General features: G+C 36.3%; 2 protein-coding genes, 1 non-coding gene and 1 pseudogene across 3 annotated transcripts; 2 read left to right on the forward strand and 2 right to left on the reverse strand.

Annotated features, from left to right (window-relative positions):
• The window catches only part of LOC113305707, a 4,211-nt pseudogene extending 3,964 nt beyond the window's left edge, over nt 1-247 (reverse strand).
• Nucleotides 248-7,812: 7,565 nt separating this feature from the next.
• Nucleotides 7,813-7,886, forward strand: TRNAW-CCA. Its single transcript has one exon. It is a non-coding gene; the product is annotated as a tRNA-Trp (tRNA).
• Nucleotides 7,887-16,198: 8,312 nt separating this feature from the next.
• Nucleotides 16,199-18,824, reverse strand: LOC113301781 (probable NADH dehydrogenase [ubiquinone] 1 alpha subcomplex subunit 12). The gene is made up of 5 exons (XM_026550597.1): nt 18,671-18,824; nt 18,364-18,390; nt 17,635-17,723; nt 16,721-16,830; nt 16,199-16,629 (listed from the first exon to the last, which is right to left on the reverse strand). The coding sequence occupies exons 1-5, from the start codon at nt 18,757-18,759 to the stop codon at nt 16,468-16,470; spliced, it is 477 nt and encodes a 158-aa protein (XP_026406382.1). The 5' UTR covers nt 18,760-18,824; the 3' UTR covers nt 16,199-16,467.
• Nucleotides 18,825-18,956: 132 nt separating this feature from the next.
• On the forward strand, nt 18,957-21,764 carry LOC113301780. Its single transcript, XM_026550596.1, has 4 exons — nt 18,957-19,264; nt 19,361-19,458; nt 19,571-19,655; nt 21,421-21,764. The coding sequence occupies exons 1-4, from the start codon at nt 19,046-19,048 to the stop codon at nt 21,511-21,513; spliced, it is 495 nt and encodes a 164-aa protein (XP_026406381.1). The 5' UTR covers nt 18,957-19,045; the 3' UTR covers nt 21,514-21,764.
• Nucleotides 21,765-22,021: the final 257 nt, after the last annotated feature.

Below are 22,021 nucleotides of genomic sequence, written 5' to 3' on the forward strand. Positions count from 1 at the left end.
TGAGATCTGTTGACTTTGTATACCATTCCGTTGTAAATAAACGATCTTATCATAGATCCATTGTGGTCTTGAAATTATATAATAATGGAAACAACAACCCTAGTCGCCATCTTTATATCTGGTTCACTTGTAAGTTTTACCGGGTACGCCTTATATACCGCTTTTGGGCAGCACTCTCAACAACTAAGAGATCCATTCGAGGAACACGGGGTCTAGTTGAAGTAATGTAATGAGCCTCCCTATACATTACTTCAATTGAGATAATGAAAAATTATTTCTTAGTCGGAACCTTCGGTGGTTCTCGAAAAAAGATAGCGAAAAAAATAATCCCTAGAGTCGAGACTAAGAGGAACGTATAAACCAATGCTTCTATAGATTCGATCGTGGTTTACAATTATAACTTCCACACCTGTTCATTTGGGATCATCTCCCAGATAAGATAAAGAAAGTACAAGAATCAAAGAAAAAACGGTGATTCAAATCAAGATTTCTCCAGTACCTTATGTTATGTTAAATCACAAAAAGAAAAGAAAATAGAGTCGAAAGATACCATAGTACTGTTGTCTCAGACTACCTGTCTCTTTGTAGTTGTATCTCCAAGTTTTTGGAATGCTCCAAATTCCACTTGAGAATCCAAATCTGGGCCAATACCAGCAAAAACATCTCTGAACAAAGTTCTAGCACCATGCCAAATGTGTCCGAAAAAGAAGAGCAAAGCAAATGAGGCATGCCCAAAAGTGAACCAACCCCTTGGACTGCTACGAAAAACACCGTCGGATTTCAAAGTAGCAGGATCTAATTCAAAAATCTCGCCCAATTGAGCACGTCTAGCATATTTTTTCACGGTAGCAGGATCACTATAACTGACTCCATTCAGTTCACCGCCATAGAACTCAACAGTTACACCTACCTGTTCGACACTATACTTGGATTCTGCCCTTCTAAAAGGAACATCGGCTCTCACAATTCCATCTCCGTCTACCAAAACTACTGGAAATGTTTCAAAAAAAGTAGGCATGCGATGTACAAAAAGCTCATGGCCTTCTTTATCTCTAAAGATAGGATGTCCTAACCACCCAACGGCTATTCCATCCCCGCTGTCCATTGAACCCGCTCGGAATAATCCCCCTTTGGCTGGATTATTACCAATGTAATAATAAAAAGCCAATTTTTCGGGAATTTTAGACCAAGCTTCTGATACACTCTGATTTTCGGCTAGCCCGGCGCTAACCCTGCGATATATTTCTTGCTGGAAATATCCTTGCTCCCATTGATAACGAGTAGGACCAAATAATTCGATCGGGGTTGTTGCTGAACCATACCACATATTTCCAGCAACAATGAAAGTTGCAAAAAAGGCAGCAGCGATACTACTGGAAAGGACAGTTTCAATATTACCCATACGTAATCCTTTGTATAGACGTTGAGGCGGGCGGACACTAAGATGGAAGAGGCCCGCTAATATTCCTAAGGTACCTGCTGCAATATGATGAGAGGCTATTCCTCCCGGAAAAAAAGGATCAAAACCTTCTACACCCCACGCGGGATTTACAGATTGTACTTCTCCAGTCAGTCCATAAGGATCGGACACCCATATTCCAGGACCATACAAGCCTGTTGCATAAAATGCGCCAAACCCAAAGCAAGCGACCCCTGAGAGGAATAAATGAATTCCAAAGATCTTGGGCAAATCCAAAGAATGTTTTCCTGTACGTTCATCACAGAAAATTTCTAGATCCCAATATACCCAATACCAGATAGCTGCCAAGAAGCACAAGCCAGAAAACAGAATATGTGCCCCGGCCACACCTTCGTAACTCCAAATACCCAGATTCGTTATAGTCCCTCCTGTGATACTACAACCACCCCAGGAATTCCTAAACGAGTCATGAAAGGTATAACGAACATACTTGTCTCCACATTGGATCAAGAACTGGGTCAGAGGGATCAAAAACGGCTAATTCGTATAGAGCCATCGAACCGGCCCAACCAGAAACTAGAGCTGTATGCATTATATGGACAGAAAGTAACCGGCCGGGATCATTCAATACAACGGTATGAACACGATACCAAGAAAAACCCATGGAAATACCCCTTTATCAAAGAAAAATAGATACTATGTTACTTTATCGCATTGGAAAAGACTCTGCTTATGCTATGGACTTCTCCTTTTCAATGGATTATCTCGGAGCAAGGGTGCATTTATATTGCATTCCGTTGGTAATAACAGAAAAATTCTGTTCGTAGGAACAAAGAGAAGCAAATCTATTCTATACCCGGTAAGTACCAATACGCAATGGGGGGACGGGTCTCATTTTAGATGAGTGAATTAGAGATACTTGTTCATGATTTGAACATCGCAGCTCATTCATAATAATTTTTTTTATGCATTCCGTCTTCTTCGATGAACTTTACAATCTAGGGATAAACCCCGAAAACATAAATATTATAAAAAAAGAAAACCCATTGTTACGTTTCCACATCAAAGTGAAATTTTAGTACTTAAAAACCTTTTTCTTTCATTTAATGCTTATTGGTGTTCCAAAAGTACCTTTTCGGATTCCTAGAGAGAGAGATTCAGTTTGGGTTGACGTATAGTGCAACTTGTCAGACATATTGGGTCATATGGGATTTCCCCGTTTTCTCCCCCGATCGAGATATCCTCTGTTTCACCCAAGAAAGATTGATTGATCCATCAATAATTTGAAGCGTGAAGTGCAATTAGAGCAATTTATTTGGGGGATCAATATGCATTTTTCAATTAGAAAAATTTATGGTTGGCTTGGTTGGACCAATAAAATGAAGTATCCAGGCTCCGTTCAAAAAAACCCAATCGGTAAAATATGTATGATCACCTTTTGTATCATAAAGAATTCATATATTAACCAGCGACCTCAAACCGCCAATCAATCGACGGAGTCATCATACTATTCCAGTGATTGGCGGAAGCGGAAGACATAAAATGAAAAAAAGTATTATCAAACAAAAGAAGCGGTATTGGGATCATTTATCCTATATGTGCAAATAGAGGTCGGGTAAATCTTTCCCCGGAGTAGAGCATAAACCTAAACGAATTGAAGAGGCCCATTCCGGAACAAGAAAATGACATCGTAATTTGAATCGGATTTCGATGAAACAATATATCAATGAGGGTAAATTTAGTGAGCTCGTTTTTAGGGGTAAGTGAGTCAAAACCCTGCTTTCTTGAAAAATAGAAGAATAAAGGCCCTTCATTCATTAGGAGTTAGAAAAATCCTCCTATGAAAAAAAGGGAAAATAAAGAGGGCTGGAATCGATACATTGATTCTTTTTTTTGAACCGTATGCATTTAAAGGTACGTGTACGGTCCCTAAGAGCGTCCACAAGGGACGACTAAACCCAAATATTTGGTCCAAATACATGACGTAGTGGAAGAGAGTAAAGATCAAAAACCAGACTAAACTCAAATTCCAGACTATATTTGGTCTGGGACCAAGACCAAAACCAAATTTGGTCGAGCGGAAATTAAAAATCCGTCTGGCGTGGGGCGTTGGTATAATAACCGTTTGGAGTGAGGCGTAAGTATAAAGTGCGCCTGATGGTTTCAAAATGGGGGCGGACATTATATGTGAGCCTGATGGTGGGGCGGATGTTATATGTGAGCCTGATGGTGGGGCGAACATTATATGTGATCCTGATGGTGGGGATCACATTATATGTGATCCTGAATAAAATGGGGCGGACATTATATGTGAGCCTGATGGTGGGACGGATATTATATGTGCGTCTGGATCAGGCGGGGGTATAATGTACGCTCGACTAAATTGTACTCGTGCACCGTAGCGTAGCAATACGGACTAAACCCAAAATTTGGTCCTTTTTTTGGTATTTGATCTTTGGTTTTGATGTACCACTGCAGTTGCTCTAAGAGGACCAAAAAAAGGACCAAATTTTGATGTACCACTGCAGTTCCTCTATAGTGAGATATATCATGAGATCCATAGCAACGGAACCATCATAGTATTTTTTAACTCTTCCGAAAGAAAGGGTGGTAAATGGATTATTTACCGATCTGGGTTTGATAGATCCTCCACTTTAGGTAAAAGTAGATTCCATTCTAGAGCCGTATGCAATGCGCAAAAAATTCCTGTACGGTTCTTCAATTCGATTTTTTCTTGTCTCTTTCGATCATTGAGATAGAGGAAACATTCATTATGTTATATCATCAGGGTAATGATCCACCAACCTGCTAGATCTTCTTACGAGGCACAAACAGGAGAATTTGTCCTGGAAAATGAAGAACTGATGAAACTTCGCGAAACCCTCACAAGGGTTTATGTCCAAATAACGGGCAATCCGTTATGGGTTGTATCCGAAGACATGGAAAGGGACGTTTTTATGTCAGCAACAGAAGCCCAAGCTCATGGAATTGTTGATCTTGTAGCGGTCGAAAATACCGGGGACTTCACGTAAATCTGTGATTCCATTCCATTTCGAACCATAATTGACTGAGCTATGTTATTTCCTATTTTATTTTCTTACCGAGGTTAAAAGTGGTAGTGGTAAAATATTCAATGAAACGAGAGGAATTCAGAATCATCCGGTTAGGATTGATCTAAACCATCCCATTCTGTATACGATCCAGCATGCCAACTATTAAACAACTTATTAGAAATACAAGACAGCCAATCAGAAATGTCACAAAATCCCCCGCCCTTCGGGGATGTCCTCAGCGTCGAGGAACATGTACCAGGGTGTATGTGCGACTTGTTCAGATCATGAACTGGAACAAAAGAAAGGAGACTTTTTTGACAGTATCAATGATCGGTACCAATGAATAGGAATGGAAAAACCCCATATCACTATTGAAAAAAGGACCTCTATTGTGTATGAAATTTATGGTTTCCTTTGGTATAAATCCAATCATCTCAACTAGAGATGAGAAGCAACTCCCCATTGGTATTTTAGAAGCAAAGATATTATGCTCCCATTCTTGCAAAAACGGACTAACAGGGTCAGCTACCTGACCAACCTTCATAATGAAATGTCGTTACTGTATGGGTGGATCTAGTTGTGAAAAGACCCATTACTGGATAATTCATGGGTAGAGCCAAAGAGTGTGAACTGTACAAGTTACTATATAGGTAAGAGGCTCCGGTGTATAGAAAGGACCTCACCGTTTAAACAGTAACCATATAAACGATGGAACCCACAATTTCTCGTTTTTTATTTACTTTTTTTGATACCAAGTATCAATAAAATTTCTTAATTTCGAGATAAAATGAAATGACTCAAAAAAATCGTGGTTGGGAAGGTCATAGTAGCAAAAGCCATTGGAATTTTTATTTTATACATCGGAAGAATCAGTTTTGTTGTTAATAGACTAGGGGTGAAAAGAATGACTGAAAGAAAAGAAATCAATTAGTTATTCATCAAAGTTTCATTTGATTTAATGACCAGAATTAAACGAGGATATATAGCTCGGAGACGTAGAACAAAAATTCGTTTATTTGCATCAACCTTTCGAGGGGCGCATTCAAGACTTACTCGAACTATGACTCAACAGAAAATGAGAGCTTTAGTTTCGGCTCATCGGATAGGGGCAGGAAAAAGAGAGATTTTCATCGTTTGTGGATCACTCGTATAAATGCAGTAATTCGTGAGAATAGGATATCCTATAGTGATAGTCGATTAATACATGATCTGCACAAGGGGCAGTTACTTCTTAATCGTAAAATACTTGCACAAATAGCTATATCAAATAGGATTTGTCTTTACATGATTTCCAACGAGATCAGTAAATAAGGGGATTGTAAGGAATCCACCAGAATGATCTAAATGGAGTTCCCCGGAGAATGAACTCCGGGAGGGTAGGGTATAAATTACTATATATAATAAAGTAGTAAAAAAAAACTAACACGTTTCCATAATAATAATTAAGGACTTTCTCTTTTTCTTCCCCAATTGTTTTTTTCTTATGACATAACAATACAATCTAGATTCTATAATTTTTGAACAAAATACCAACCAGAGTTGGGGTTCGGGTTGGAATTTTTATTCAATTGAGGCATGGGCCTATTTATTTCTGGTTCTAGGACCGGTAGTTCTAGGAGTCGACTCGGTTCTCTCAAATTGTTTCTCATTATTAAGAAAAGGTAACGAAGATAAAATACGGGATTGTTTTATAGCAATAGTAATTAATCGTTGTTGTTTCAAGGTTAATCTATTCACTCGTCTAGATAATATTTTTCCTTGTTCACTAATAAATCGACTAATTAAACTCATGTTTCTATAATCAATTCGATCCTCCGATCCAATTAGGGGGAAACGCCTACGAAAAGATCGTTTGGATTTAAGAAAAGGTCGCTTGGATTTTTCCATTGTTTATTCCTTATCCCGAAAATACTATTTCTGAATTCGAATTCATTTTTGATCCGACTGAAATAGGATTTGATTTGTTTCTATATATTATATGTAATTTATTCTTGTTACTTCGAAGGGTAGCACACACACCCTCTACCTCGGGTTCGGTCTATTTCTTTATCTCCCCATGAGTTGTATGTTTGCAACAATAGGGACAAAATTTTCTCAATTCCAATCGACTAGGCGTATTGTGTCGATTATTTTGAGTAATATATCTGGAAACGCCCGATGATTCCTTATTAACACGGTTTCGTATACAACTGGTACATTCCAAAATAACTCTTACTCTAACATCTTTACCCTTTTCCATGAACCTCCCTTGAATTTTGGATTTACCCAACTCTTCGATTTTCGACCCGAAATCAAATTTCAAAAGATTTTGTTGTAATCAATATAGTAATATAAAGAATAAGTAATACAACAATTTCTAACTATCAATTATTTTGAATCCTAGTACATACAGTATTTCATTTAAATATCTTGTATGATTTATTTTAATTTCCCTAGATCCCATTTATTTCTATTTTCTTAGGCCCTTTGAGTCTAACCCCAGTTTCACTGAGATTGAATCCACTTTTGTTTTTTCCTTTTCTGTCCGTCTATATTTTGAAAATAAAATGGGAAAAAAGAATAAAACAAAAAGAGGAAGAAGTATTAGTCACAGATGATTTATTATCTCACTAATCTTCTTCATCCCTTCCCATGTCAATAACTAGAACTAGAATGAAAAAAACGGGAATGTCAACGCATCTGGGAATAAATGATTAATCTCTATCAATAGCCCTGCTAAAGACCCGAACCATAGAGTACTTAGCACAGGTGCCACAGAGAGATATGTTTTTATATCTCGCATTGCAAACTCTCCTTCTTTATTGTAATACATATATGATCAGATGTATATGTAGTTAAGGATCACTTGTATTAGTACGTGAAATCCCTAACAAAAATGGATATATACAACTACCCAGTAGATAAGATTTCCCTTTCCTTAAAACAGAAAAAGACGCCCTCCTCTTCCTGAGTATTACCGACAAATATTCATTTCTTTATCCGACGGATTTCATATGTAAATAATTCTTTTATTATATGTTATATGAGACCAAAAAAAACAAATTGCAAGCGAAATTTTTTATTATAGGGGGAAATAATGATGTGGAAAACAAGACATGGATTCTCTACAATGACACTGTATACCAATTGAAAGGGATGTAGCGCAGCTTGGTAGCGCGTTTGTTTTGGGTACAAAATGTCACGGGTTCAAATCATGTCATCCCTACCTATTACTTTTCCCGCGTACAGTAATTGAGATCGATCATAATTGTACATACATTATGATACTATAGACATGCAAAGTTTATTGGGCCTACAAAGATAATACTTTTTTATGGTCTTATCTATTATGATAAGAAGGCGCTCTTAGTTCAGTTCGGTAGAACGTGGGTCTCCAAAACCCGATGTCGTAGGTTCAAATCTTATAGAGCGTGATTCTGTTCTCGAATTACAATGAAATAACTCCACCAACTTAAACAGAAACCTTAATTTGACCTCCTGTGAATTAAAAAAGGAGGAGGTCAATCAAAAACGCGATGTTACTTAATCAAAGGTCCAACTGATCACCACCTCTGTATTGTAAATATGCAGTTACGAATAATCCAGCCAAAGTAATAGGAATTAGACCTAACACGATTCCAAATAGTAAAACTTCAATCATTTCAGTTTGTTTGAAAGGGTAAAAAGAGAGGTAATATCTATTCTTAAATATAAATCCGAATCGAGAAATGAATCTGAATGATCAAGAATTGACAATTGACGCGGGAAGTCACTATAAAATACCTAGAATTAGAATATCACAGAAAAAGTTTTTTTCTGAATTGTTCATTCAATTCATTTCAAATAAGTCGTATCTTGCTCAGACCAATAAAAAGAGCGGGAGTTATAGTTGAAGCCGCCAGTAGAAAACCTAAATAACTAGTTAGAGTAGGCATAAAGGAGCTAAATAAGATACATTATTTTTATACATACGGTGATAAAACATTTACCTAAGTTTACATTACATAAAACAAATAAACTGACAAAATCTGCTCCAATTAAAAGTTTTTTATTTATCAATCATTATAGACGGCACTAACAAAGATAGGGTGACAGAAGTAGAAAAAAGATTGATCTAGTGATCCATCATCTATAACATCTACCGATTCCGTTATTTTGAATCAACAGATTCGTTGAACAACTATTGAGTAAAGTAATATTGAGTAAAGTAAAAAGAACAAACTTTGTAGTGGAATTTCGTTCATTTCATAAAGTAAACTCTTTTTGAATCACTATGGAATCAAATCGAAAATCTTTTCCATTTTGATCATTTCTTTATAAATTGTATATAATAAAGTTTCCTTTTTGGAGCAAAGGACCTTATCACAACACCTTTCACCTCATAAAATGAAGTCGTAGGCTCTTTAATTGTACATAATATCTCACAAATGTTAAGAAAAAAGTATCGCACGATCGCTGGACGAAATAAGAGCTTTATTTTGGGACAACTCAATTCTAATACTAGTCATTCTATTATCTTTTCCTTTTAGGTTCTACATGCCGCCTTTCCATATTAGGGAATCCCTCTCTTGTATCTAGGTCAAGAAGGAAAAGAACCTTTGGCTGTAATACGACAATGGTTGTATCACGAATATTGATTGATTATTCCTTTTTTTCTTTGGTCGAATACTATCTACTCCTATTATTGTACTACTAATCCATTCCTTGAACTGAAAGGATTCGAAGAAAAACCCGTTCTATACAACCAAGAAAAGATGTTTCTATATTTCGCATCTAATAGAATTGTGTGAATATGATAACATCTTTCATTAATTATTAGAACCCAACCCGGCGGACTCAAGCTTTCCCAGATCTTCATTTTCTAGCCCAAAGCTAGTAATGAAAAGAACCCTATACTACTACAGTACATAAATTTTCGGTTGAATATCACATCCTTATATATAAGGAACAAAAAAGGAAGAAAGAGTTTCTGTAACACTTCTTTTGGATACTGATTGAAATTGCGTTGTTGTGTCAGAAGAAGGGTAGCTATACTGATTCGGTATACTCTAAAGATGCCTTCGGTACACTATTGACGATCTAACAAAGATTAAAGATCCGTGGGTTTCCACTTACTGATCCCATCTTTCACGGAATCGATCCCCTTTGACTGTACAAGAATATGTGGAGCTCAGCATGTCTGGAAGTACGGGAGAACGCGCTTTTGGTGATATTATTACCAGTATTCGATACTGGGTCATTCATAGCATTACTATACCTTCCCTATTCATTGCGGGTTGGTTATTCGTCAGCACGGGTTTAGCTTACGATGTGTTTGGAAGCCCTCGGCCAAACGAGTATTTTACAGAGAGTCGAAAAGGAATTCCATTAATAACTGGCTGTTTTGATCCTTTGGCACGACTCTATTAATTTAGTAGATCCTTTTAGGAGGCCCCAATGACTATAGATCGAACCTATCCAATTTTTACAGTGCGATGGTTAGCTATTCACGGACTAGCTGTACCTACCGTTTCTTTTTTGGGGTCAATATCAGCAATGCAGTTCATCCAACGATAAACCTAACCCGAATTGAATTATAGAGCTATGACAATCAAACCCGAACGAACAAAATGTTGAATTGAATCGTACCAGTCTTTACTGGGGGTTATTACTCATTTTTGTACTTGCTGTTTTATTTTCCAATTATTTCTTCAATTAAGAAAAAGAGAGAGAATAGTGCGAATTCTCTATATCCCACTCGGAAGGATCTCATCTCAAAATTATCCATGGTTGTTTATGTCTCTAGCATGACCACTTGATGAAATGTGGAGGGAAGTGGGGTAAATGGCCGATACTACTGGAAGGATTCCTCTTTGGTTGATAGGTACTGTAGCCGGTATTCCTGTGATCGGTTCAATAGGTGTTTTCTTTTACGGTTCATATTCCGGGTTGGGTTCATCCCTATAATATATAGTATGAACTGAGTTGTAGACATGAAAAAGTAAGAGATCAACGGGACCTTACCCCTTTTGTTTTAATTCGAGGGGTAAGGTCCCGTTGAGCTCTTACTTTTCCAACGAGATTTTTATTTATTTCATAACAAAAAAGTTTACAGTTAATACAAACATACTATTCTATTCGTATAAATGAAAAGAGGCCCTTATTGCTCCGATGTTTCAAATCGCTCTTTTTTTAAGATGATGATTTTGGAGAATTAACTCTATTGATTGGATTCATAATACCTGTTCCTACATAGTATGTATTCGTCCGAAATAGGAAAAAAGAACGGGAATGAATCTATTTTCTGAATGACATACATAATATGGATTCCTATAGATGAGACATCATCCAAAGAATTTCTATACTAATAGAAGCTTACTCCATTTATTTTATTATCTCATCAAAGTTTTTCTTTTTTTTTAGAAGTTCATTGAAGAAGTTCGAGTTACTCAACGAGCTACTCCATACTCCACCCCCCCTTTTTCTTGTCCACTACTTTTTAGAAATCCAAAGCGGCGAGGTTCCGATAAACTTAGAAAAAAGGGAATAGTACTTTTTAGGCGTAAGGGGATTAAGAATCATTTTTCTTTCGACACAAGAAAAGAAATTTTCACCCTTTTCTTGTGTCGAAGATTAGAAAGATAAAGAATCCCTCCTATAATAAATAGGTTGTTCTTTTCATTTATTCCTTGCTTTATATTCTCCTCTCCTACCACTTATGTCGATTATCTACTCCTATTCGAATTTGATTCCCTTTTTCTATATGGAATAGGAGACTTTTTATTTCATTTATTTCGTGGCATTTCAAATTTGACAATAGTAAGATAGTAACGCAACTCATATTTGGATTGAAAATGGGAGCTGGATTCACGTCAAATAACGCGTTCTTCACAATATAATACTAGTCTATTACTAGCATGAAAAGTAAAAGCTAAATACTTCCCAATATCTGGTATAAAAACAAATAGTAGCAGCAAAGCAAGTAAACTAAGTACTATTTTTAACCATACATAATTACATCGATCAACAAGAATTTGGTTTTTATTAACTTTATGTGTGTGTTAATAAATACGTGGACCTAAAAATTCATTTCAGACAATTGAACCTTCTCAAATTGTTTCTTTTTCAAAACCAAAAATATTTGTGCCAGAATAACAGATGCCAAGAAGAATGAAAGTCCTTGGACACGTGATGGATCTTGAAGTACTATTTCTGCGTCTCCCTAACCAAATCCACCCACGTTGGGATTACTTGTTAGTGGCTGATCAAGCTTGATAGATTCGCTTTCAGACACAAGAAGTTCCGGTCCTGGGGGTATAATATCGACCACTTGGTGACCGTCTGACGTATCTGCTATGCTTATTTCATATCCCCCTTTTCTTTACGTACAATTTTACTTACTATACCTGCTGATGTAGCATTATAGACTGTATTGTTACTCTTACTCCCATCGGGATACATCTGACCCTACCTCTGTTCCCGCCTACATATATAGGATATTTTAAGAAGTGAACGTCTTTTTTAATAGCGGGGTCTGGGGAAAGAATAGGAAAGGTGATTTCACTATATTTCTGACCTGGAACAGGACCTATCACAAGAATATTTTTTTTTGTGGGACGATAACTCTGAAAAGAAAGATTGCCCATCTTTTCTTTCATTTCGGGAGAAATACGATCTGAGGGGGATAATTCGAATCCCTCAGGAAAAATAAGAACAACCCCTACATTCAAAGCCCCCTTTTTACCATTAGCAAGAACCTGTTTCAGTTGCATATCATAAGGGATTCTTACAACTGCTTCAAATACAGTATCAGGAAGTATCGCTTGTGGAACCTCAATATCCACAGGCTTATTAGCTAAATGACAATTGGCGCAGACAATACGCCAAGTCGCCTCTCGTAGATTTTCATAACCCTGCTGCGCAAAAATGGGATATGCATATGAAGTAGATGACCAAGTTATTACATATAGCATGATCGATACAGAAATGGATCGAGCCATCTGCTCCTTTATCCGAGAAAAGATATTTCTTTTTTGCATGGTCCAATCATTGATCCCGAGAATTTCTACAATAAATTAGGTAGGTTACTAGTATAGTTCCCTATCCATGATTCTGCTATTGTGATGGAATAATTTTACTGGAATGGAATACAGAAAGAGTCTCTGGGATGGGTATAAATATAAAAGGTGAGTAAGATTTTGAATGATTTGTTTGTGTATGTACAAACAAAGTAAAAAAATTATGATTTGATTAATATCGGTGAATCAGTCTTTAGTCATTCATTGAATGATAAATCACTACAAGTGACGGAGATACGCGGTTTAAATAACAGAAAATCCAATATTTTAAAAGTGTATCTAGAATGACTGGGAAAGTGGAAACAAGACCAGATATAATTTGATCATTATGATAAAATCCAAAATACTTGGAGATAGAGCCAATCATTAGTTTCCAACCATGAGGCGAATGGAATCCGATACATAAATCAGTTAATAAAAGAATGGAAAAAGCTTTTATTGTGTCACTTAAGTTATAGAGGAATTCTTTCACCGAAGAATTAAGAACGAGAAGTTCTTCATTACCTAGAATAGAATAACCACTTAGAATAGCGAAACAGATTATATTTTTCGAGAAGTGCAAAATGCCATGAATATGACCTTCATTGTGCATCTTGACCAATTGTATCGTTTCTTTGTGGATTTCTATACGGAGATTTTGTATATGTGTCTCCGGGTACTCCTTTATAATTTCGTCCAAAAAGAAAAGTTCTTCTAATTCTATGAATTTTTCTAGAAGATTCTTTTCTTTAATATCATTCAAAAACATTTCGGGTTGCCTAGTATTCCACCAATTTGTAACCCAGGATTCCAGATTTTTATTAAATGAGAGAGAAACCCACCAGGGTAAAAATAAAATAGATGCAAGATATGTGAGGGTAGTGAATGTTTTCTTTTGTGGCATTTTAAATATGTAAATTACTAAGGAAACCACCTCTTTCGTCGACTCTATCCGATCGAAAATTTCTATGAAGCATGAGTTCTATAAAATGAAGATTCCTTAGTTCTGTTGCTTCCCCCCATGCTAACAAAACATTAATTCTTCGCAGTTCATTTCAAAATACTTCAATTGGTACGCGCAAGAAATAGGCCAATTCCGCCGCTTTTTGTTCAATTTCTCGTGGAGTCAGATTCTCATCAGTACGAGTCAAGGGAATGACTCCCTGACCTCTGATTTCCATACAAAGGACACGACGAGGAAAAAGACCCTCTTTAATTTCGATTATAATCGACTGGACATCTCTCATAAGGAATCGAAGGAAGATACGACGATTTATTCCAGGAAATCCCCAACGAAAAATACACACTATTCCTTCTTTTCGATCAAATCGGTCATAACCACTACCTACATTCCACGAAATTGTGCACCATAAATAGGAGCTAATGAACAGACCCGCGATCCCATAGAAAGACATAACGATGCCTTGTGGAAAAATATGATTTCCTGAGACGGGAATAAGAATATCAGATTCCTACCAAGATAACTAGAAGTTCCAACCAATAAGAACCCTAGTGAACCTAAAAAAAGGATACAGGCCCAGCAGAAATTACTTGTTTTTCGAGACCCCGTTATAAGTTCTATCCATATACGTTCTGAGCGCTAGTTCATACTAGATCCAGTTGCATTTTATTGTAATTGAGAGAATAACCCAAATGAATTTTACTTTACTTTTTTGTTCCCGAAGTAACTCTCATCAACTAGCACTATTATGATGTGAACCATTAGAAATAATTCATCAAATTGCTTAAATATAAAAGCATCTGCTTCATAGGAATCTAGACAATCTTATTTTATTGAACATGAAGAAATAAAGAAGCCATTGCAATTGCCGGGAAAACTAGGCCCACTAAAGGCACAAAAATAGAGGGTAAATCAAAAGTTGTCATAGAATGGATACCTCGATTTAAAATTTGTACCTGTTATAAAGATATCTTATGATAAACATATCTATTTATTATAAGTATAGAATAATAAGTGCAAGGAATGTAGAACTAAATATGAGTTCTCACGGGAAATATTGAAATATGCACGATTTCTATTCTATTATTTTATAGATTTGAATTTTTCTATATCTATAATACGTAAGAGGATAAGATGAAATTCTTTTTCTTCATAAAATTTTGCTAAAACAAAAGAAGAATGTATTCTTTTATCCTGTTGATCGAAACTTCCTGATTACTAATCAATAATATAGCACCCATTATAGGTATAAATACATATCTGGAGGAAAAAAGAAAAAGTAAGTATTCGAAACTTCTGATTCTTTTTACAATATAAATAGATCTTATGCCCGTAATGAAAACGAACTCTTCTTTTTTTCTTTACCAATAACTAAAAAACTTCTTTGCCGCAAATAAAATAACTGAATTGAATGCTCTACTTGATTGAATTTTGATTTAAGGGAAAGAAACCGTGAAGCTGAAATAACTCACCCAGAACATTTTTAAAGGATTACGTGGTACGATTGAGTCCAATAAGCCCTTGTGGAATAAATACTCAACCGCCTGGGAACCATCAGGTACTGTCTTATTCAATGTTTGTTCAATTACTCTTTTACCCGCAAATGCAATGTAGGCATTAGGCTCGGCAATAATGATATCTCCCAACATACCAAAACTTGCAGTCACCCCACCGGTTGTAGGAGATGTAAGGATTGATACATAGAATAACTTTTTATTTGATTGATAATTATATGAAGCGGAAGATATTTTAGCCATTTGCATCAAGCTCAAACTTCCTTCTTGCATGCGCGCTCCTCCCGAAGCACAAACTATAATAAGAGGTAGAGCTTTACGAGTCGCATGCTCGATCAAACGGGTAATTTTCTCGCCTACTACGGATCCCATACTGCCCCCCATGAACTGAAAATCCATAACCCCAATAGCTATGGGAATACCATTTAGTTGACCTATGCCTGTTTGAATAGCCTCGGTTAACCCTGTTTTTCTTTGATAAGAATCGATACGATCTTTATAAGGTTCCTCTTCTGAATGAAATTCAATGGGGTCTATAGAAACCGTGTCTTCATTCATAGGATCTCAAGTGCCCGGATCAACCGAAAGCTCGATTCTATCTGAACTGCTTACAGGGAGAGAATAAAAGTAAAGCTGGAACAGTTGGGGTCCGTTGAGGATCGTTCAGTTAACCTGCTTCAGTTTGGTATCAGATAGTGAGCAAACAAATTCAGCGAGTCTTTTGCCAAATTATACTTAGAGCATGTGAACTTTAATGAATTCTCCTCAGTTTTTCTACATACATTTAATAACCCATGTGTATTTGCTGGTGGTTTGTTTTGTTCAGACCAACTATTATTGGCCGCCTAGTGTCTTGCGGTATTCTCAGTGTCTATGTAATATCCACACACATTTGTAACGTGGTCGACTAAACAAAAGTACACCATCCTCGTGCAGTAGTAGGTAGAGTTTCATGTAAATCACGTTGAGTCTACACAAAATCTGGTCACAACATCTTGACGACTCAAAACTCTCCATACAAAGATTTGGTTAGGTTCCGAGGTTGGATGTTTTAGTCAGAGTAAAAACATCAAGGTGGCTGGCTAAGGGTGCGAGAATTGAAGCATACACACCGATCTCTCCTGGTCAAGCAAATTAATATATAGATTTGGCTAGGAAAGGCAGGCTTTATGAAGAAAAATTGTGGCCGAGAAGATGGACAACACAAATACTACTATACCAACAATTCAAAGTCATGTAGCAAAAGCAATTGGAAAGGAAATCTTAATAAAATCAGAAAAAATTCTGGGTTGTGTTTAAGCCATAGGCTATAAAAAAGAACAGCCGAAAACAAAACAAGCATTACATTGGCTTTCTTTCAACTGCTACATAATTATTTATTATCTTCAATATGTATGTAACAAAGGGAAAAGAAAGCACGATACAAAATGAAAACACGAGCACCAATTTGGTAATATAGTTTTTTCCAACAAGTGTTGTACTTTAACATGGCATGGAATGTTTTCTAACCATCAGTCTTGGTCGGCTTCCATGGCTGGTACCTAGTCCAGTTTCTCTGCCCTGGGTTGAGAGAGTGTCCTTTGGAGTGATATATGTATTCATCTCCTTCTCCAGTGTAGTTCTGCTTGTGTTCAACTCCATACCTCTGTGGTTTCAGCATCAGAAGCTGCATACAATATGTGAGTAGTAAATACAAAATGGAAACCATTTTCGTGATGAAAAATCTTCTAACTGATGGAAAGGAAATAATTTATTACCTCATCCCCAGTGTGGTCAGTGATATGGTGGAGCCATCCATGCCATTCAGGAGGAACTTGAGACGCATTGTACCTCTTCTTGTCTCCATACTCTACCCACCTGTGTCTTCCTGCAGAAATGTCACCAAATTTTAGGTTAAATTTAGATTATTTTATAATTTTCACAAGAGATGAACTGACGAATCACAGGATAATATAATCTTCAAATTAAAATTATCGTTTTCATCAAGAATGATGAATTTGCTCATCTTGCTTATATTGAGAGTGAGAAATTCGAAGAACAGGTGGATTTAAAAACAGTGCCAAGTCTTGTAATAAAATTTATACTGTTAAACTTTCCAGTTATATTTTTAGTTAATTGCACATATCACGTTCTTCTAGTTCTAGGAGATAAAACTTATGATGGAGATGCCACGTTTTATTCGGCCAAACATCCATACTAAACTTCCTTCAAGTTGTAACATGTTTATCCCAAAGTATAATGCCTGAACTCTAAAGAGCATCAAAAGTCACGGTCTAGATTTACATTTCATACGAGTTTGTTCCAAGATATTCCGTGACATCCATCATTGGAAGAAGAAGTATGATCTATAAAACAGTTCCATTTTTCCTAAACAACTTTAAGGAGCATTGAACATTTGAAAAAGAGAGGAAGATTCCAACTGTAGCTTATAGGATCAATAAGCATTCAGATTATTATTTCACCTTCGCTATAGAGTTCACCAACTCCACGACATCAAGCTACTTAAAACTCATATTGTATCTTAAAACAATCTGCACATGTTACGATATATAGATGCCAGTGAACACTAAAAGGTAAAACTATGAAAAGGATACACACGCTGACACTGACACCTTAGAAAATTTGTTTCAGCACATAGAAAGTACAACAATGCAGAATTAGAATTACTGACCATATTGATTCTTCATGTTCTCATAATATTTGTTCCCAAACTTATCAACTCCTACAAGAGTAGCACCGATATTGTGAATTTTGATTTGCCTGTACACACCATGAATTTGAATTTAAGCATATCTTTTGATTTTAATGAGAAGCATAAGAACTCAGAAGACATGATCGAAGAGATTCGGTAACACAAACAGAAGTTTCCTTGTGCCTAGCAAAATCTGAGGTACTTATTGAAGGATAAGAACAATCATATTTGAAGACCATGTATGTTATGGAGATTTTCAAATAGAACATATATTTCCGTACATGTACAAGGAAGTCGATGAACACGCATATTTTCTATCATAGGGTTCCAAGATACCTTGCATTCAACCTAAGAGAGGGTATGTTGAGACTTGCTTAATGGACCTACCTCCTGTGTTTAAAAGACGCATTCGTAAGAAATACTAATTCAATGGCATGATTCAACTTCTGAAGTAAGGATAGAAACTAAATAGCTAAAGACTATGAAGACCTAAAAAAAACGTATTAGATGCAGCTATTTCATCGAGACAGATCGTGTAAATATTATCACTCCAGATCAAAGGAACTAATGTATCTTAACAGATTGATAACCCCTCTATACAATGTCAACTACAAAACACCTATAATAAGTTAGAAATAAACCCTAAAAAAAGGAACAAATAAAAATGGCAGACAAATAGAAGCTTTCAATTGGATAGTATTAACTTACAGAAGGTTTCCATCAGGAAGGCAGTTCCTGCACAGAAGAATAGAAACCATTGACAAGATTAGGGCAAAAATTATTACAATCATTTCTTCTATGTATCCAGTAGAAATGGGAAAATTAATGATGATGATTATCCTCCAATAAATATCAAATTTACAGACCTAATCAATAGGATAGACATCAATCCCGATAAATTATACAGGGAAAATCAAATAATTTGGGTTTTTTTAAACCATTGTATTTGTGGAAAACCCCCCTCAATTTCAACCAAAAAATTCTACTTTTATATTGAAGAGATAGTGTGACCTACAAGAATCCTGCTTCCTTGATTTCCCTCGCTACATTTTTGATACCTTTCTCCTTAATCGCATTGAATGCGCTCTTCAACAAGGATGCCATTTTTCACTGACTCTTCTCTCTGTAGATCTCTCCCGAAGAAGAAATACTCTTTCTAGCACGTGCCACTATTGATCAAGCGTGCCAACATTGTTTTAAAACCGACCGACGACTGACGACTCTATGGATCGGTTTGATGCGGCGTTGTTTATTATTTATAGTTTTTCTAAAACGGGCACCCGAGTACCCATTTAGCAGGACTGCCCTACTTTTTGTACTCGGCTTATCAAAGTGTTAAGCTCAGCTTTCCCCTTGTGAATCTCCAAATTACTCGAGATAGAAAAACAAAATGCAGAGATGGTTCGGCAAAATTCGTCAATTCACAGCATATTCTTCAACCAAAAATCTTTTATCTGCCAATAAGACCTTTCTCAATTCATCACCACAGTTACAGAAACCAGCTCCGTTCCTTATTAATAACTCAATCTTTAAGTCCATTCTAAATGCTCCTTCAAGAACTCAAACCCTGGATGTAGCGTATAAATCTTTCATCACTAACCCCCTGTCAGTAAGTAAATTTTGATCGTTTTATATTTTTATAAACCAGGTTCTGTAGTTTGGGTTTGATCTGACTTGTTTCTTTTTTCTAATGGTTTTGTTGTAGTTGAATCAGAGTCGACATTTTTCGTCTAAGGAGAGGAAGAGAAAACCCGGAACTCCAGAAATTTCTAAGTTGAAGAAATACAAAATGAAACCTTACTCGTAATTTCTTGAAACTGCTTTGTTTCATTTGATTGGTTTCCCTTATTTTAAGTTGTGTGTGAAGAGATTACCGTTAATGGTTCGTGGTTGCTGTGGTTGTTTTTATGTTCAGATCTTTTAAAATGAGATTTAGGGTTATGAATGATGGGCAAATCCGACGTTGGCGATCAGGAAAACGGCACAATGCACACTTGAAGGTTTTTATTCTGTACCTTAGTTGTTTGAATATATGTCTCTTAATGAGAACTATTTTATATTGCAATTTATCAGTATCGGTTAGAGAACCAAGCAAGCTGCAAAGAATTTGTGAAAGTTACAAAAAAGTGTAGAAATTAGGATAAGAAAAGATACACAAAGTGTAAGTTTTGCTGCATGGATGGCTATAAAAAAAAACTCAGTCATGATACCAACATAAGAGGAAATGTGATATACACTTTATAGGTTTGTATTTATAAAAGACAGCTAAATTTTGTTTCCTGCAGCTCAAATCAGTTCATATTAGAGTACAATACAAACATGTTACTGTTTGTAGGCTATTACTTTATGTTTGATCATACTTGTGCTTCTAGATATTGTTGGGAGAATAGAAAGAGTATATGTGTAATGTTAAATGTTGAGTGATGCTGAAGGGCTTGCAATAGTATTGGTGGTTCACATTACAAGAAGCAACACTTTTTCGTCGCACTTCAGCTACAGCACCAATAGTTTGTATTATTGAGGCACTAGTTTTTTTGTCGATCCTTTGATATCTAACAAGTAAAAATGTTTCTTGTGTTTTTGGCATCTGTACTACAAATAAAGAACATCTAGATAGAGTGGGGAATGAAAGTTTTCTAGTTTTTTTATAGTGATGACAGAAAGGACTGAGCTGGATGGTTACAACGGGAACCCTTTAAGGAGTTGGTAGACTTAAGGATAATTATAAGGCAGAAATTTTATGTTTGGTTCTTAAAAAACTTCTAATATATATGGAGATAGTGGCTTTCTGATCTTCCTGCCTTTTTTTTAATATGCCATCTTAAATTAACCGCAAGTATGAGAAATACAGACAAACATTAGGAAGTGAGAGTCTGATGTATATCAATACCAAGAATACTAGGCTATATGAAAAAACTGCATGTCAAACTGATGATTCTCCCTTTACATTTGTTAGAGGAGCCTGCATTGTAGCGAACTTATTTGTAGGCAGTTTATGGTGAATAAGGGTTCTGTTAATTTCGCATATATGTTCAAGTAGCATTGTTGTATCAAGAGAGTGTAAAAGGATCTGGACAACCCATTTCTAGATTTAATTGACATGCCCTTTAAAGCCTAGCTGAATTTCATCTAATTCTGCGATGATCAAAGGGGATGACATGGATACTGAAAAACAAAATCATACTATAAGATCCCGATGTTGATTACCTGCACCTTGCAGTTTAGGTTCATTTGCTGATTGAAAGAAATTCCTTGAGGCAAAGCATGATTTATTGTTACAGATAAAGTTTTTCGAGAAGTGCTATCCAGAAACCTAGTCTTAGTTCTTCCAAACCTGTTCAAGGGGATCGTACTAAGGTGCATGTGGCGAGTTAACCTTGAGTGTCGCAGTTTAGAGTCAAGGCTTTAGGTAACCACTTTAAAGGATAGAATATGTTTTTCAAAAATTTCAGGTTGGTTATAGTTTATTATTGGTTTCTTTTTACGTAATACTAACTTCAATTCAAATATGTCAGTGAATCTTACTGAAAAATAGCTAGTAGAACTTCGTCAATATACACCAGTGAACGTATCTTGAACTGTGTTTTAGTAGAAATTTCATTTGCTAATCTGGGGTTTCTCATTTCGTTCTATCTGAAGTTTCCATTTTCTACTGTTTTTTCGATTCTGTACCAAGTCAAGCTTATACAATGAAGGGCTGACTATGCATAACTATGATTGAGCTTTGTGGAACTTTAATACTATTTGTATTGGTTGGTAATGCAGTCGAAGATATCAAAGAGAAGACTCAGGCTACCAGCTCTTGTCCACCCTGCTTACGCCACAACAATGAAGAAACTCAACTTTATGTCATGTTGAGGGTGTGCGACTTAAAGACTCCCCAGTTCCTGGTACAAGATGGATGTTATCCTTTCTGGTTTCGGAGTTTTTTCAGATATTCAGAAGACCCAGACATCAAACTTGAGAAAATCATATGGATGTGTGTTTTTCTTCTGTTTTTCTACTCTTAGAAAATTTTGGGGTCTCGGATTTTGTTTAAAAACAGATGTCAGATGATTTTTTACTCAGCGTTAGATCCTTGTTTATGAGAATATATTTTTTGAGGTGAACCGGAAATGGAGAAGCTGAAGAGTTACGGTAGAACCGTAGAAGAAGCTGCTCCTCTCACCACCACTCTTGCTCGAAGTGTGACTGTGGCGAGATACCTTTATGGTTGTTCCTAGAGAATATAGCCTCCCGTGGCATAGATCTGTGGATATTGCAATTCTTATAAAAATAGTTGGGTCGACTTATTAAGAAAAGGCGTTTACCTTAAGAGTCAGGTCCTTTAGCAGTCTGTGCTTGAGGGTGCAGACGAGGTTTACCT

Source organism: Papaver somniferum, chromosome 8 (genome assembly GCF_003573695.1).
Source record: "Papaver somniferum cultivar HN1 chromosome 8, ASM357369v1, whole genome shotgun sequence".
NCBI lineage: Eukaryota > Viridiplantae > Streptophyta > Magnoliopsida > Ranunculales > Papaveraceae > Papaver > Papaver somniferum.